General features: G+C 39.0%; 1 protein-coding gene across 1 annotated transcript in view; it reads right to left on the bottom strand.

The window, feature by feature from the left end:
* LOC126291963 (ras-related protein Rab-32-like) overlaps positions 1–18,994 on the bottom strand; it is a 384,077-nt gene that overhangs the window by 12,756 nt on the left and 352,327 nt on the right. Inside the window, exons 5-6 of the mRNA XM_049985719.1 lie at positions 10,612–10,668; positions 4,218–4,278 (exon numbers count right to left, since the gene is read on the bottom strand). Of these exons, the coding sequence (XP_049841676.1) occupies positions 4,218–4,278; positions 10,612–10,668 (118 nt within the window). The remainder of the gene's footprint in view (positions 1–4,217; positions 4,279–10,611; positions 10,669–18,994) is intronic.

Consider the following 18,994-nt stretch of genomic DNA (forward strand, 5'->3'; position numbering starts at 1 on the left):
TTGGTTACCCAAGCCTGCCAACCCAAAGTTTGGTACAGATTTATTGATGACATCTTCATGATCTGGACTCACAGTGAAGAAGAACTCCAGAATTTCCTCTCCAATCTCAACTCCTTTGGTTCCATCAGATTCACCTGGTCCTACACCAAACCCCATGCCACTTTTTTCGACATTGACCTCCATCTGTCCAGTGGCCAGCTTCACACATCCGTCCACATCAAACCCACCAACAAGCAACAGTACCTCCATTATGACAGCTGCCACCCATTCCATATCAAACGGTCCCTTACCTACAGCTTAGGTCTTCATGGCAAACGAACCTGCTCGAGTCGTGAATCCCTGAACCATTACACCAATAACCTGAAACAGCTTTCGCATCCCTCAACTACCCTCCCGACCTGGTACAGAAGCAAATAACCAGAGCCACTTCCTCATCCCCTCAAACCCAGAACCTCCCACGGAAGAACCCCAAAAGTGCCCCACTTGTGACAGGATACTTTCCGGGACTGGATCAGACTCTGAATGTGGCTCTCCAGCAGGGATACGACTTCCTCAAATCCTGCCCTGAAATGAGATCCATCCTTCATGAAATCCTCCCCACTCCACCAAGAGTGTCTTTCCTCCGTCCACCTAGCCTTCGTAACCTCTTGGTTCATCCCTATGAAATCCCCAAACCACCTTCCCTACCGTCTGGCTCCTACCATTGTAACCGCCCCGGTGTAAAATCTGCCCCATGCTCCCTCCCACCACCACCACCTACTCCAGTCCTATAACCTGGAAGGTGTACACGATCAAAGGCAGAGCCACATGTGAAAGCACCCACGTGATTTATCAACTGACATGCCTACACTGTGAAGCCTTCTCTGTGGGAATGACCAGCAACAAACTGTCCATTCGCATGAATGGACACAGGAAGACAGTGTTTGTTGGTAATGAAGATCACCCTGTGGCTAAACATGCCTTGGTGCATGGCCAGCACAACTTGGCCCACTGTTACACCAAATCATACGGGTTTTCTGGATACTTCCCACTGACACCAACCTGTCAGAACTCTGGAGATGGGAACTTGCCCTTCAATATATTCTCTCTTCCCGTTACCCACCAGGCCTCAACCTCTGCTAATTTCAAGTTGCCGCCACTCATACCTCACCTGTCATTCAACAACATTTTTGCCTCTGTACTTCCGCTGCCCAACCTCTTTGCCTTTACATATGTCCGCCTGTGTCTGTATATGTGTGTGGATCGATGTGTGTGTGTGTGTGTGTGTGTGTGATTGTCTCTATCAACATACCAACGCTTTCATTTGGTAAGTTGTGGCATCTTTGTTTTAGATATATTTTTCCCACGTGAAATGTTTCCCTCTATTATATATAATCACCATGAACTGCACTATTTATTATAGTTTCCACAATTGAGATATTGACTTACGTAATTTTCAAGTGGTTGAGTTATAAACAGTAATGAATACTAATGGCAAATACAATGTGTGCAGGTAAGGAATATGAAAACTTGACTCAATACTTTATATTAAAAATATTTCAAATGTCTGTGTCTGTGTATGTATGTATGGAAGCAACTGTCGGTTGTGAAAGCTAGAAATTTTGTGTGTGTGTGTTTTATTTATTGTGCCTGTCTACCGACACTTTCCCACTTGGCAAGTCTTGGAATCTTTGTTTTTAATGTATTTTCCCCATGTGGAAGTTTCTTTCTACTTTATTGACTCAATACTTTGATAACTTAAATGGGAGGCTGCTGGTCTGCAGGAAAGATCTATGAGAATCATCTGTAGTTCAGACCCTGAAGACTTTTGTGTCGCTTAAGTTTGTTCTCAGAACTAATATTTTGACTGTAATTATATGTTACGATGTTGCGTCACATCATTGCAGCCAACCTGAACTCTAAGCTGCACCAACATAACACAGAAACCAAAGACAAATGCCATGTTAATAGTTACAGGATAGTATAGTGTGAGAAGAAATAATTGAATGTAGGAATCAGATTAACAAATGCATTACTCAGTGCCGTTTCAAAAATTCTTACACTGAAGATGAGACTGTGCCTCAAATAAACTAAAGTAAAGATGTCATCAGTCCAAAGATTGTTTTGAGCACTATAGTGCTTTTCTAATCACTGTCTTGTTGGAGGTTGTGTGCTGGCACTTTCCTCCTACCTTTGAACTGACTCCCAGCCAGTCACAGAGGGATATACAGTTTAACATGGATTCTGAACCACAGAGTAACTTAGCATTTTTTGCTTCAAGAAACATTGCCATTGGTGAAAGAAATGACAGGTGACTGATAAAAATGCTAGGATTGAACCTAAGATCTTTTGATTTGTAGTCTGACACTTTACCACACCCTGTTAAATAAACTACTTAAGAGAAACTGTTTTTTTACACTCTCAAAGAGTGCTCTCATTTCATGCAAGTAAATAATGTTTCACTAAATACTACATACAATATGTCACATTTTGTTTTTACTTCTGAATATTAAGTAGTAGGCTGAGTCTTTAGTCTCAATACGAATAGTGGATGCAAAAACTAATTCCCTTCTTGTTTTCAGTATGGTTAAGCAGTTGGAAAGGGCAGATTTAAGAAGATCTTGAAACCAAAGACGGTAATAGATGAAGGTATGTCTAGACAGGTGTTACCAGAGATAGCCAAATGTCTGAAATATGGGACTCGATGTGACTCTGCTTGCATAAGTGGGAATCAGCCAAAGCAGCATCATGAGGATTTTGTGGTCTTAATGAGTGGCAGTATTTGACAGGTTGACACTGGTGTTGGGAAGTACTGCTGAATGGGTACTGAATATGCATGAGAATGTTTGATTTTGTTAATTCCCTCCTTTTTTCATATGAGGAAACACTTTATGGCTGTGGTAAAGTGATAGAATTTTAAGTTAGATGTCAGACTGTGAAAGTTAATGTGGATGAAAACCATGATGTGGTACAGAATTTGTTGATCCTTTTTTTTTCCATTGAAGGAAGAGTCATTGTGATGGTCTACCTCGGAATGTTGAAAAATTATGTCTTTGTGTCAATCCTCGACGAACATGGAGACTTACATACATTCTTCCAGAAAGATAGACACCACTCGATTACAACACCGAAGTGCATCAATGATTGGTCAGCAGTTTCCGAGAAAATGGACCAGTTGACATTGCCCAGCAGAGTGGCCATTCAGGTTGCTAGGCCTCCCTCAAATGGACATTTACCTGTGAGGCTTTTAAAGTCAATTGTGTACCAGCATAAAATCAGTAATGTGGGCTAACTGGAAAGAATACTCATCTTAGTTTGCTGACAGACAACAGGAGAAAGAATAGTCATTTGCCAAAATGAGTTAGCGCGACTCATTGTATGTCTATGTGGAATGGAGAGGTGCAGTATTTATTCTGTAACATATTATACAATATACCATTTATTATGTACAAAAAAATTAGTTGTTACTTTTACCATTTGTATGACAAATTATCATTAAACCTGTATTTACTCTTACTGTGAATTAATAATATAAAAGTATGATGTATTTCTATGAAAGAAATAAAAAAGCGGTGAGAGAATATTAATGTAATGTAAAAGCAATCTTATGCTGATGGTGTCTTCAAGAAAATGAGTTTTCACTTTGTCTACAAAATAACATTTGCCAATTTTTGACACGTTGAAACCCATTTCATGTTTAATAGGGAAGCATCATCATGTGTAATTTCTGCTTTGTTGTGTCATTTGGTAAGCCAATAATGAGGCAATTGATCATATGAGGGAGGGGGGGAGAGGGAGAGTGCTGTTAAAGTTAGAGTAGTTATAAATTATCACTTGTGTCAGACTCTATGTGCACTGCAGCAGTATCATTTCTCAGCAGGTGAATGCTTGCCTTCATTATTTTCTGTATGTTTCAATTCTGGAATTTACATTATTATATCATTGAGCATTTTGCAACTTCACTGCAAAATTTTTTCTCTAGAATCCATTTATTTTGAAACAGTTCCACTCTTTGTGAAGGTAGTGCTTCTAATTTGTTAGGAATTCAGATTGTGTGCTCATATTCCCCTTATGACTTACTTCATCCTCCACCCACTTACTGTATACTTGAGTGTTTGTTTTTATATCTTACTTATCTACCAAAGAATAAATTCTGCAACAGTCAGAGTACAATTTTTTTCAAATTTCCCATTTCCAGAGATTTGTTGTCAGTGTAACATATGAAAATAAAGTCTTACCTTTTGCGCTGAATGAAATGTTGCTATCCTCGACACATCAAATACAATTGCAGCACCTGACCTGTAACAGTCGTTCACAATTAATACATTCTATTTTGTCAGAAGTGCATACTCAGCAGCAAAATAATTTCCAGGGATGGCTGTAATAATCACAATTATAGTTTACAGTTTAAGTGACTACCAATATTGAAATGCTATATGAATTATCTTGAAAGGAAATATGCAATTTTTGGATGAAAAGTTTAAATTAAAAAAAATAGAGTAAATGGTATTACTAACTGCCCAATAATTCTTCTTCTTCTTCTTCTTCTTCTTCTTCTTCTTCTTGTATTGGCTGCCTCTGTACCTTTTTATTTAAATTGCACTTTTCCTTGCACCTTAAATTTTAGCCCAGTATGCACACATTTGTTCCCTGTGCTGCTGATACCTCATTTCAGTACCCTTCTTGCCCTTTTTTTTATTTTAGCTTCGTTTGGGAAACAAGACGGTCTTGTGCTTTATGGTTATCATCCCGTGTTATCCCCACTTCTTGCTGGTCTCTCTCCCTCTCTCTCCCCCCCTCTCTCTCTCTCTCTCTCTCTCTCTCTCTCTCTCTCTCACACACACACACACACACACACACACACACACACACACACACACACACACACACACACTTGGTTTTCTTGTTGAAAAAGTAACAGAAGATCCAATTGCTCAGTCTGTTAGAACTCTAAAGGCAATGTGACTATATTATTATAATTATAATAATTATTATTATTATATCCTTCCAGTCTTTTATGGGCTGTGATTACACAACTGCCTTCACTTCGACTTCTTTTCATCTTCGCTTGTATCCCTTTGTTCTCTAACTCCCTCTTCTGAGAATGTTCTTCACACTCTTTCTTTCTTGTTTCATCCCACTCATTTTTGCTTTGACCCTCTCTCTGTTTCCTGTACCTTTTTTATTGATCCCACACTTACCTGGATCCAGATATATATTTCTCTTACACATATAAATTATGTTTCTGATCCTGTGGTAAGTTTATGTTTTATTTGCTGTCCTTTCCCTTGCGTAACTAAGCCAGAGTAGTCTGAATTTGGCATGATAAGATAGGGATCTGGATTTGCAAATGTTCTGGTGTAGTGTGGATGCTATATCCCTGCTCTTTCTTCAATTGCTATCTTATCCTTGCTGTTTGGTTTGAGTTCTCCCTGCTTTAACGTCTGTGTTTCTCTGTCACGAAACATCATCTTTATTATTCATGTTTGATCTGCTGGTTGCAGTGTCTAGATTTTGCACACAAATTACTAGATCATCTGCAAGTGTTAAGCATTTGAGTTGAAGCCTAGACTTTTGGTAGCCAAAAGTGATTCCTTTTGGAATATTATGTTAGTCAACTCATTTGACGCGTCCATTCTTGGATTACCTTCTCCAGGATACAATTAAACAGAGCTCTTAAGAATTTAACATACAATTGTGATTATTGTATAAATTGTCTTGTCATGTTTCAGCTATTCTGAACACTGTCAGTATGTCTTTCGATATGCTGCAGTCCATTATTACTGTTACTGGCAATGGCAGTGGTAAGGTCCACACAAAATAAATCTATCGACATTTGCCCGACAGGGCAGTAGGAGAGAGGACAATGTTAGCGGTTGGGGGTTGTATTGCCAATGGCCATCATGCGATGAGGAGGTGCAGTTCGACAGCTGAAGCCTAAACTTAACTTGTAAGCTATAGTTAGTGAAGGTTCAAATGATCATTTAACAGGTTGCAGCAGTACAAAAAAAAAAAAAGAAACAGTTGGATAAATAAAGGACCAACCAAAGCAAAACAGATCCAACCATGTGCTGCCAGAAGAAAATATCGTGAAAAAAAGGGGTAAAAGATGAAGCGTACTATGTCTCACTTACTGCGATACTGACAGTGTCACGGAAGGAATACATTCACATGGAAAGTGTGTGTCAGTCCCCTGACAACCCATTTGGCTATAAAAAATAAAATTTTCATTTCCCCCTCGTATGTTTTTTCAAAGAAGGGAGACATTGAAGCTAAGTCTTTCACCAACTCCTTTATTCTCTCCAATTTGCAACCCTCTCAAGCACACTTCTCAATGAGATTTTTGCATCTAAATTTGCCTGTCCTGGCAAAAATTTATTGGCATTGCATAAAGGTCCAGTCACATTAATGTGACCACTGCCTTGCAAGAAACACACACAGGTGGCAAGTGACAGCAATAGAAGTGAAGGTATATGAATGGTGTTTGGGATGCAGAAAACAGTACAGTCCTTGGTAATGCAGAAATAGAGCAATTTATCGACATCCAAAAGGGTACGATCATTGGCTTTTGCGCCGAGGGTGGAAGCGTTTTTGAAATTGCTAAGTTTGTAAACAGTTTGTGTGCTTCCATGGTTGAAGTGTACCATGCACGCAAAATGGCACTGTCCAAAACCATTGATGAGACAACTGTGATGATGACAGCTGCAGAGGTGTGTACAGGTGAGTAGATGGGTAACTTTTGAGCACATGACCACCCAGATGAAACAAGGGGCAACTAACAGTGTCTCCTCAACGACTGTTCAGCAAATGTTGGTGTGTATGGGCCTCCTCAGCAGGTACCCGGTTCATGCACTCACGCTGACTTGTTCATCGGCAGCAAAGGCTTGTATTTGCATGCCAATACCATGTAGTCTGCTGAGTGGTGATAGGTGGCCTTTTCAGATTAATCACATTTCATTTTCCATCAGATAGATGGCCATTGACATCTATGGTCTTGCAAAAATTGTCAGAAGGGTTCAGGCTGGAGGAAGAAGCATTGTGGTCTGCGGAATGTTTTTGTGACATTCGATAGATGATGTCGTTACTCTGGAAGGTACAATGGATCAAGACAAGTATACATCTACCATTGGGGATCATATCCAACCCTACATGCTGTTTGGTTTTTCTTTGGCACAATGGCATCAATAAGCAGGACAATGCAACATGTGATACAGCTCGAAATGTACGTGTGGTTCAAAGAGTACCAGGTTGAGTTTACGGTACTTCCCTGGTCAGCAAACTCTTCGGATTAAAATCCAATCGAGAATCTGTGCGAACACCTCAATCGAGCTGTTTGTGCCATGGCACTGTCCACGGCACTGGAGTCAGCATCCCTGTTGGGTACCTGCCAGACACTCATTGACACTCCTGCATGTCTGCACTGGAAATTATGGTAGGTGGTCAAATTAATGTGACTGGACCATATTTTGATTATGATGAACTTCTGCTGCACCTACTGTGGATGAAGAATGTGGTGCCGTGTATGTAGTAAGAGCGGTGAAAATATGCAGTTTGGTAGTTGACAACCATGACAAGTGTCCCTTTGGAACAACGGAATCAAATCCCCTGCACTCGGGACAAAAATGCCTTCCTGCAGTGGTGTCTTGTTATTTTGTATGATCTCTAGTATTATGGGCCCATATGATCAAAAGGCAGGTAAGAAAATGTCAGTAGCACTACTTAAGTATAAAAGTGTTTAAAGACGTCAGTTGAGATCTTAAAGCATTGAAGCATAGTTAGTGCAGATGTGTCTACATGGTAAGTAATCCACATCAACATAAATGAAATCCTGCAGCCTTTGTGACTTGACCAGTTGTCACTATTACCTTCAGTTGCAATATAACACTGGCTGCTCACCCATATTCTAACCCAGAGCAAGCAAAACACTGAAGCATATGAAGAGAAACTATGCGGAACTTTTTCTCAAGGTGAAATAGGTGTGTACCACATCGTCTAGGGCATTCCCAAGTAAAGCTGCTTTGTGGCACTTTTATTTTGATTGTGTTGCTTGATGTACATCTATATCATTATTGTTCATAAAGTATAATTATTTTATCTAGTGCAGATTAGTCTTATAAGTAAACAACACAACAGAGTCATGGCCTGATTAATACACATAAAGCAGTAATAATAGCACGTTATGAGAGCTCCTACATATTGAGTTAAATCACTGGAGATACCACATATTTCAGAATAAAGTAAGGAAAATGCAAGTGACAGGAAATCACTAAGAAGAGATCAAAGCGACTGCAGAAAATAAGACACTGAGAATGAAAAGTCCCACTCCAGTGCTCTAGATCCTCCCACATACCTGTCTGGTTAGTCACCAATTTTGAATTTGTACATAGGTTTTAGTTTATACAGCAAATTCTGTTGGAAAGAGAGTTGCAGATAAGGTTAAGGTGTTTAGAAAGCAAGCATGAAAGGAAAAGCAAGCAACAAAATTACACCAAACACAAAATGCTACAGCAACGAAAGAGTTACAGAGGGGAAAAAACTGTTAATAGGAATGCAGTGAATTTTCAGGCAGGACATGCATTTTAAATGCTGCAGAATGTTTCGTGTCATATCTCCAGGGCAGAACATACGAGTGTTGAAATTTTTCTTCAGAACAGTCTCAATATTTCTCGCTGTAATCTGCCTCGCTATGTTACAAGCAAGGTCTGTTTTGTATGGAAGAGTGGGCACATTGTTAACACAATAAAGATTTTGTTATGTCTGTCACTGCAATATAGTTTATCAGTGCAAACTTTGCTGATGTGCAGTGCTGTGCACTACTGCTAACCGATTTATATTTTGATTTTCCATAACCATTTTTCCTTACATTACAGTTATTCCCACATATGCCCATGACTAAATGGCCACATAGAAGGGCGCAATGGTCCATGTGTGTAGATGATATGTAATGTGTGTATTAGAATTGCTTTTTATAGTGAATAATGACTATTAGACTGCATACTCAGAGGAGCGTAGGGGACGATGCAGGAGACCCGCACCGCCGTACTAGGCAAGGTCCTAGCAGAGTAGGTTTTCCATTGCCTTCCTCCGATTGTAATGGGGATGAATGATGATGATGAAGACAACACAACACCACCCAGTCATCTCGAGGCAGGCAGAATCCCTAACCCCGCCGGGAATTGAACCCGGGGATTTATAGGTGATAGATAAAATTATGGAAACTCAAAAAAGGGAAAAAACAGCTCCCAGTCATCTATGAATGGATAAATACAGGTCCTGTATGGTTTCCAAGGACATATTATACTGTTCTTCCTGTAAACCTGAAGGTAGTAATGATGGAGATGGGTGGCTATCACGCACCATTCTCCCCACTGTAGACCACAAAGGCTCAGTAGTATTGAGATCTTGTAACTGTGCAAGATCTGGTGAATATGGTACCAGGGGAGATACCATAAGTCATCCTTGTGCTGATAGATCCAGTCTCAGACAAGGTGAGCAGTGTGAACAGGGACCCCTGCCGTCTTGGAATGTAGCATCGTCATTGGGAAACAAATGCTGTACCAGGGGATGCACCTGATCAATGATGCACTTGATCATTGAAAATGGTCACATAATCCTTGGCAGTAACGCAACCTTACAGTGTAACAATGGGGACCATGGAGTACCAAGGTATGGATGCAAAAATCACCACCAGACCCTCACCATATTTCACTCGTGGGGTGTAAACTCTGACAGAAGTTGCAAACAGTGTCCAGCAAGACTCATCTGACAAAATGAGTTTCTTCCTTTGCTCCATAGACCAAGTTTTTCTGTTATGGGCATTTGCATCATTGATAAGTAGTTTTGGAATTCCTCCTTGTCTTACAGTTCCATAAGGACTATCCTTCAAGTTATTTTTTGGTGCTATTGGGTTTATCGAGTGGGACATCCAGTTCTGAAATGATTTTAGCAGATGATGTCCTCATATTTTTTGTCATAATTGTCTTCAATAACTGACTGTTATGATCACTTGACACACAGTTTCATCACTGTTGTGACTTGCTGGATGATGATTTTAGGCTTTCTCTGTGTGTGATGTAAACACTTTGGCTGCCTTGGTTATGAGAGCATCCACCATACAAGCACCAGCTATTTTCCCACTTCCAGATTTACTTATTTCCAACATAATGACCTGACAACTACACAGAATACTGTTATGACCACAATTGACAATTGCAACATATTTAGGACACTGCACAGGTGCCGTTCACGATCAAATACAGCCCGCAACCTGCAGGGTCGACTAGCATCTGCATCTATGTTCGAGCATGTATTTCTCCCTGTTTTTTGTCCGACCACTATAGGTTGCAGTAGTTGTGTTGAGATGAAGAGGCTTGCACAGTATAAACTAACATGGAAAGCTGCAGCAAACCGGTCTTCAAATGAAGAAGCAGTGACGATAACAACAGCAACAGCAACAACAACAGTGCATTTTAGGGGGGGAGATTTGACATAGAAGCAAAAATATTATCTCCGTTTTATGTCTGCTATCCATGCTTTGCAGTAGACCACCATGCATCTTACCAATACATTCTGATTGATGTGCAAGACACTTGTGCTTTTGTGAGAAATATTAATTAAAAAACTGGTACTCACGCATATTTGTAGTACACCTTTGTCATGTACCCAAAACGTTCATGACCTGCAATATCCCTGAAACACATGAAAATTCATATTTGTGAAAGAAAATAAAGAACTGTATACTCACGAATCTCTGTAGAACACTCTGTTCATGTACCGAACCCGTTCTTCGCTTCCAATGTCCCTGAAACAGACGAAGTCAGAAGGTCAGGTCAGCAGGCCAAACACTCCCCGACAATCGTGGCGTGCATCCCTCGGCCTCGGAAATGCTAGGCAGGTAAGTTAGTAACACACGGCTGTTTCAATACAGTGTCGATAGACAACGCTTTCATCGTGCGGGGTGAAGAATAGCAGTTTGCCACAAGAGCATTTCTTTCACAAGATGGACGTATTCTTTTGGAGAGCACACACATTACTGGATTCACTAGCAGACAAATCGAACTCTGTCTTTGTATCTTTAATGGAGGCAGGTAATGTATATATATTTTTAAGGACAGTGACTACAAAAGCTATTTGTTTAATGATAGTATAGATCTAAGTTTTTATGATTATCTCCGCCTTGGAGAGAACTGGTTGAAAGAAGTTGACATTGTGCAAAAGGGCAGTTTAAGACTACTTTGATGAATCTGTTGACATTATCCAATTATTATGTAGAATGTTCATTTTGGGAGCTGCCAGAAGCCCTCTACATTACTGAAAAATAAAGATTTTCCATTTGAAGAAACTGAACACAGGAGAAGGGTGTTCACAGAGCATAACCAAATTAACCGTGTGCTCAGGTCAACCAACCACCAGTTCTGGTTCAGCTTTTCTTCATATATGCCCTTCCAGATCACTCAAATGACACTTGTTTAATGTAGCTGCTCATCATGTGGAAAATGTTGACCACTCTATTTGATTGAGTAACACTGTCTAGGTCACAGTCTTTATTTTGTTTTCAATAACTGGGTACAGCCAGTATAGGTGCGCGCACACACACACACACACACACACACACACACACACACACACACACACACACACGGCAAAGAGTAACTCTTTGATAAACTCTTAGCCTTTACAAATGTGTGTGCGTGTGTGTGCGCGTGTGCGTGTGCGTGCGTAAGGTAAGTATTTCCGCTCCTGGGATTGGAATGACTCCTTACCCTCTCCCTTAAAACCCACATCCTTTCGTCTTTCCTGAAGAAGCAACCGTTGGTTGCAAAAGCTTGAATTTTGTGTGTTTGTTTGTGTGTCTATCGATCTGCCAGCGCTTTTGTTTGGTAAGTCACATCATCTTTGTTTTTAGATATATTTTTCCCATGTGGAATGTTTCCTTCTATTATATTCAAATAAAAAAGTAATGTGCAGCAAAATAAAGTAAAAAACATGTTACAAGTAAATATATGTGCTCACTTCAGCATGTCACAGCAAATGTTGCACCTTCAACTGAGTTGTTAGCAGTACTTGAACGATCATTTACATGTGAAAATTTTGTAAAATAGTGCCAACATTGTGGAAATAGTGAGTTGCGAAGTTATGACTATACTGAAATGCACTACTTTATCCCATGCAAATTCATTACACTATTGAAAATGGGACATGCATGATGTTAAATGTTTGTATTTATATTCAAAACCCGTTACCATTCTAAGATCAAATAATAAAAGAAAAAAATAATTCAAAAAGTAATAAAGCAAATATTACGAAGAAAACCACATGATATGTTCACTTATAGTCTACTTGTTTGCTTTTATTTTGCTGGCTAACATTTATTATATGTAACATACAGATAATTTTAATTTTTTAAGATTCATTTGTAGACAGTTTGTTATGCCATCAGATAGTGCTGTCAACGTAAGGGGGGCTAGAGCACTGTTACATTCGCTACTACCCTCATCATTTAGTGTTTACGACCTAAGTGGCATTTATATATGTGGCCTGGCTCTGCAAGGTGTTACTTACATGGGCTGTTGTATGTTAGGATAGTCTAATGGTCTAAGGAGACTTCTTTGCAGTACCATGCATTAAAGGAGTTAAGATACACAGTAATTATTTATATGATTTGATAGTTGTACTCATTGTGTGAACAGTAAATCCCATGGATGATCTACTGAGAATCAATAAGTAATAAAGGCCTGAGGCACAAAATTTGTATGATGGGCTCATAACTCTTAACTTCTGTTTTTCTGTATGCTATACAGGAGATAAGGAAAACCGAACTTTTCAATCACTGAAGGTGTTGTCTCTTGTGATTTGAAAGTTACCTTCTAAATTCATTGAATGGTCAATGATGTTCCTAGATAACCACCTCTTCCTCCTTTACAGTGCATTTATCGATCAGAAGGATCTTCAAGTAATTTTTAAAATAATTACACACTACATTGTTTGAGTATAAGTGCCATAGGAAAGTATTTGTAGAGTGTAAACACACACACACACACACACACACACACACACACACACACACACACACACCAAAGCCCATACTGGTTGTGGTGGTGCTAGGGTTGTGTGGGGTGGGTAGAGAGAGGGGGAGGTGGAAGACAGGGAGAGGGACTTGACGGGGGGGGGGGGGGGGGGGAGGGGGTGCTTGGTGGCTAGCCACTCTGAGGGAGGTCTCCAGTTTGTCAGCTAGGAATGTGGGAAGGACAGGTGGTGGGTATAAGCGTTGGTACAATTTTAACAGCTGTTGAATTTGGAGGGGATGACAAGGCAGTAGAGTGGGGAAACTGTTGGGTGGAGGGTGCAGGGACAGTGGGTTACACGAGATTGAGATCAGAACAGTTGCAAGAGCAGAGAGGTTGTGTTGGAAGGATAACTCCCATCAGCATAGTTCAAAGAAGCTGGTAGTGGAGGTAAGGATCCAGATGGCTATGGTAGTGAAGCAGAGCCATTGAAAGTGAGTATGGTGTACCACCAGGTTGTCAACTTTGTTCTTGACAACAGTTTGGCAGTGGTCATTTATCTTGATGGACAGCTGGTTTGAGTCACAACATAAATAGCTGTGCTGTGTTTGCAGCATTGGTGTATGACATGGCTGCTTTCATTGGTGGCGCAGCCTCTGATGGGGTAGGGTAAGCCTTTGGTAGGAGGCCAGGCCACCTCTAAAAGCAGAAATGTCATATACCAACTCTGCTGTTAATACTGCACAGTTTTTCATGTTTTTAAGAACTAAGTTGACCACCTGAACAGGCAAAATATTCTTTAGAAAGTCTGGAATGAGGGTTTTCAAATAAGATATGTCACTCTAAACAAAGAATTATTTGGAGGGTCAAATTTTGTTGGAGGATGTAGCTTTCTCGAATTGTATGTTTCGAATATTTCTGCAAATAAAAATGTTTATACATGAATAATTTACGCTGTTGTTAGCAGACTGTGAACTATGCTCTGGTCAATAAAATTTTGAACAATTGAGCTTCAATAATAATTTGTAGATATCACAAATGCTTGGTATATGTATTGCAAATGGAATATAGATCACAAGAGAAAAAAATGTTTATGTTAAAAGTGGCTTTATATCAAATTGCGCAATTCCATTTTGCTAAGTTTCAACCAATCCATAAACACAACAAAACGTGTCAGATTTACTCTTTTGAATCACAGAATACTCTGTAGCTCTTGCATATAAGTTAAACTAAATTGGAGCACTGAAGGATGTTATATCAAGTCCTTAACTTCACTAAAAGAAATTGGACTTTAAGTGGCCAGCCAATGCAGGCTGCATGTTGCTGGCCAGATAGTCCCAAGATACATTACACATTACAGCAATACATAGACCAGGTTTCCTGTAGGGAGACAACATGGAGCTTACCAGAAACATGATCATGAATGAAGTTTCAAGACGGCCAAAATGAAGTTTACATTTAAGTGTCCTTGGTTTATCTGTTCAAGGCCAGCTGGAATGGGACACAGCTATTGACTCTAAGCAGTGTGTTAGCAAGGTTTGCAAAGATACTTTTGTCCTGCATACAGTGTCTTGTTTTCCTCACATCTGAACTATGAAATCAAAAATCTGGTATGTGGACCTAAATAATAGGAATCACACCACGGCCTATTTCGAAAAACAAGTGTGCTCACTATAATAAACATATACATCCTAAAAACTAGGTTGTTCATTAGAAAGACAACAGTAAAACATATATTCCTATTTGCAATCAGTACAGTATCAGGAATAAAGAAAAAAAAAAATATATCAGCAGCCAGAGAACAGCACTGTGAAGAATGTCCACAATCTGCAGGACTGAAGTGCACTGTCAAGTTAAAATGCCCAGATATATTGACAGATGGCATAATTCTGTTGCAGGATAATGCCCACCATATGTTGCCATGGTTGTCTCGAGTATGCTGTAGAAATTTAGCTGGGAAGCCCTGACATCCTCCAATCTCTCTCTATGTGATTTCCATGTTTTTGGAGCCTTTGAGAAAGATATTTCATGGCCATTTATAGGCATCTGCAAATACTTCATCACAGTCACTGAATAGCTTGTCACTCAATGGTATAACTGTATTAACATGTATGACAATTGCTTTTGAATTAATAAACAGTTTATACTTTTCTTCCACATGTCTCATTTTCATGTGGCCCCTTACATCAATGTTAGTAAACAGCAAATGCCTCTTGCATGAGCAATGCTATTTTGGTGCCCAATTAATGCTGCTGCTGTAGAAATAATGGTAAAATTTGTGCTATAGTCTTAGAGGATTGTTATATTAAAATTTTGATGAGATAGTAGACACTGTATGAATATGGAAATAATATCCCGATTAAAGCCCACCAGGAAAGAGGAAAAGAAACTCAAAAGTATGTGCAAATATTGTGTATAATAGAAAATAGTGCTCAGAAAATGGGAGCAGGGTTGACAGAGATACAAATTCAGGGAAAAGGCCTGTTCAGTTCTTCTGCTGAAGAATAAAAAAAGCAGCCAGGCAAAGTTTCTGAATGCAAGAAATTGAGCACTGGGTCCTGTGTCTGGATAAGAAATCAACAGCTGCAGATTGAAATGAAAAGCAGAAAAGACTGTAAAGAATTTATAGAAAAATGCTGAAGATAGTTAATAATTTTAATTGCCTATAAAAGAACAATACTGAAGTTGCATATACGTGGCGAAAAGAAAATATCGACTGATTAATTATTAGCTATGCTGTACATCAATGAACCAGCAGCCTGCCTATCCCCATTAGAGCAAGAACTGAGGGAAAATAATGCACTTTCATACTTGGCAATAGCCACTTTGGTAATTGCATGTAAGTGGCACAGTAAAATGTGTCCGATGAGCCCGTCACTGTAATCACATATTGAATTTGTCCGAAACACTTCCTGTCGACTTCACTTTTTTCTATTTCTACAATGCCAGCGACCTGGTGGCTGTATTGTCAAAATTGCAGGTGAAGCTGAACGTTGCAATTTCTGTTATTAGTGTCCCCTTACACATCTCCACCCACCACAGAGACAAATCTTGTCATTTAGATTCTTGTACATCATTTTCAGCAACTGTTTTTTAACGTAACCGGTGCGCTGTTTCTTCACGTAGGAAATCTTGTTATTCCATTCACACCATCATCCCCTAGTGCAGTCGGACTACTACTTTTGTGGCACATATATTTGCTTCATACAGTCAAAGAAGAAGATTGGATGTGTCGAAGACTCAAAAAGTAGTAAGACTCCTTCACACAGAGAAAGTAATATTATGTTCTTCTACAATCTCAAAAGAACAACTTCAAATAAATATGTACAAAAAATGGCACTCAATATTGGCACTTTGATATTTACCAACAGCCTTAGCGTGGACAAAACAAGGAAAGGTGTCTAGTAAGCACAGGCTCTAAAATGTGTATCTTAAGAGGTATAAGCACTTGTTCAGTAGAAGAGATGTGTTTCATGGCAGTGAAGATGAAAAAGTGCTCCCAGCTCTCCGAGGCATGCACTTTAGACAGTATGTTTCCTGGACTTTTTTTCCTGTTTTGTTCTATACTACCACACTTCAAAATGTAGAAAGCATAGAGCTTGCTGTAGAGAGGTCTACTGTCACGGTTATCAGAAAGATTTTCATTTATAACATTCAGCTCTATTTTCCAGACCAGAGGTCACTTACCTCAAATTCGTATACTCATCCTTCACCATTATCCCTGAAAGTTTATATCATCATCATCATCATCACAGTATCACCTTGTAGTTGGTAGACAAGTTCCCCTTACCCCATAAATTTAATTTGATCAAAAGGGTATACAGATCACATGAATCTTACCCAAAACTGGTAAGGGTCATAACTATATAGGAAACTTTTTCACTCCCAACCACATCTAAACAGTCAAGTCAAGCACACAATGAAAAATTGAATGTTTTTCTTTGCACTAATTATGAATCAAGTCAGTTTCTTACATTACAAAGTGTTTTATTTTATATAAAATTCTTTCTCAAATTTGGCAGTGGACACAAGTGCACCTACAATTTGCTCTTAGGTCTAAACATTAGCAAAGTCTCTGTGGGACTGTTTGTGGTAGCAGCCACATGGTCGCCCACTATCTGGTCAGTCACATTTATCAAAACTTGTGGTTGTCTGCCGTCATGTCAAATGTAAGATAACGAGCTGAATGTATCATAAGGCCACTGTTTGTGTCAACATTCAAGGCTGTTTTATCTATCTCAAAACTCAAACTGACACTTGGTACCAAACATTGGGGAGGGCGACACTCGTTTTGGTATCTTTGGCAGTCTGTCATTTAGATCTTTTCTCCCTGGCATTTTACCATGGTGAATGGCTACCGTTTTAAAAAATGGCTACTGTTTTAAAAAACCTCCCCCTCAATTGCTGATGAAACCGCAAAACTACCATTAGCTGGAGATATTAAAAAGATATTAAAAAGTGGCTGTTGATGTCTCAGTTTTATGCTTGATAAAATTATGAAAAATATTTGAGGAATAAAACTGATATAAAAAAATCAATATCATCTTAATTTTTAGAAATGGATGTAACAGCTACTTATTTAAGTCTGTTGGGATATATGTACTGAGCCACTGTTTACAAACACAACTACAGCTGATCTAAGATTTTAATGCCCTGCTAAAATGTCAGCATGGTGTGGAAGAATTTCATTTATCTAGTGATGGTGTTTTTTGTACTCTTAGGGGGTCACATTGAAAAAAATATCATGTCAGTGCAACAAACTGCCTGCAAGAGTAAATCTACTACCGTACTCATTCACGAATTGTGCACTCTGCAAATCTGACCATGAAGGAAAGTACTCAGTGAAGCTATACATGAACATTTAGAAGCAGTAATTGCATAGCACTAGTATGAAAGTGCACTAACAGTCAAGTATGAATAGTGCTAATACGCTGGCACTGTTAATCGCATGAAATGCTTTTAGATTATTTTTTTTAATACTGTATGTAAGGATGACAGTATATTAGTAGAAAAGCAGAATAATAATAGAAAGAGGCCTTTTTCTTGCTTTCACACTACTCGGCTTTCATTTTTGTCTACCATGAGGATATCAAGCACCTAGGAAACTACCAGTTTCAGGGCATGCTGTCGCTGCCATCTACGTACTGGATAAATTACTGCTAAAGTTTGTATTGGTGAGGTTTTGACTGAAATACATCCCCAAGGTTAAATAGTCTGATAAAAATTCCAGTGAGTGGCTAATAAGCTACACTGTTACCCCATTTTTTAATAGCAGGAAATTTCATCCCTGGTGTGTGCTGGTAACCTGTTTGCAGTGGAATGTAAGATTCACTTTTGAATCACAGGCAGGAATCCAACATCTATGTTGAAATAATTTTTATTTCCAGTTCCAGTAACCAGAAATAGCTATAGAAAGCAAATATGTGGCAAGTGAGCAAGAATAACAAGGTCTCACAAGAAGATTTTGCAAGATGTTTGTTTATTAACAGAGAATGTGTAAATGAACACGACAGCTGCTGATAAACTCTGGCTATCACACTTAGTCCCCAAGGGAAACTGGTGCATAAGAGTTGGATGATAAATAACCCCTCCTACTGACATACCTCTGTTTTCCGTCATTTCAGCTACAAGTTTCACTTGCCCTGTTAAAAACTTTTTTTCTTTTTTATAGCAAAATGCTTCATTTACCTGCCTAATCTCACTTGTATATCTTATCTGTGTGGAATACTGGACCTATTGAATGCAAGATTATTTTTTCAGCCACTCACTTGGAACATGTCACCAAAGATTATTGTTCAGTTTATTTTTTCCTTGGAAAAAGTCATTTAATTAATTGTCAAGTTCAAGTTCATTATTTAATGTGTCAGATATTTTATCAAAGTTCTATAGTTTTTCATAGCATTTTCACTGAAATAATTCCGCTCATCTTAAGTCGTAGTTGTCATCTTTGGAAATGAACTGAGACACTCTGTATGTGCTCTAGTTTAAAATATTTGATTCTACAAAAATTT

The sequence above is a fragment of the Schistocerca gregaria genome, chromosome 9, assembly GCF_023897955.1.
Source record: "Schistocerca gregaria isolate iqSchGreg1 chromosome 9, iqSchGreg1.2, whole genome shotgun sequence".
Taxonomy (NCBI): Eukaryota; Metazoa; Arthropoda; class Insecta; order Orthoptera; family Acrididae; genus Schistocerca; species Schistocerca gregaria.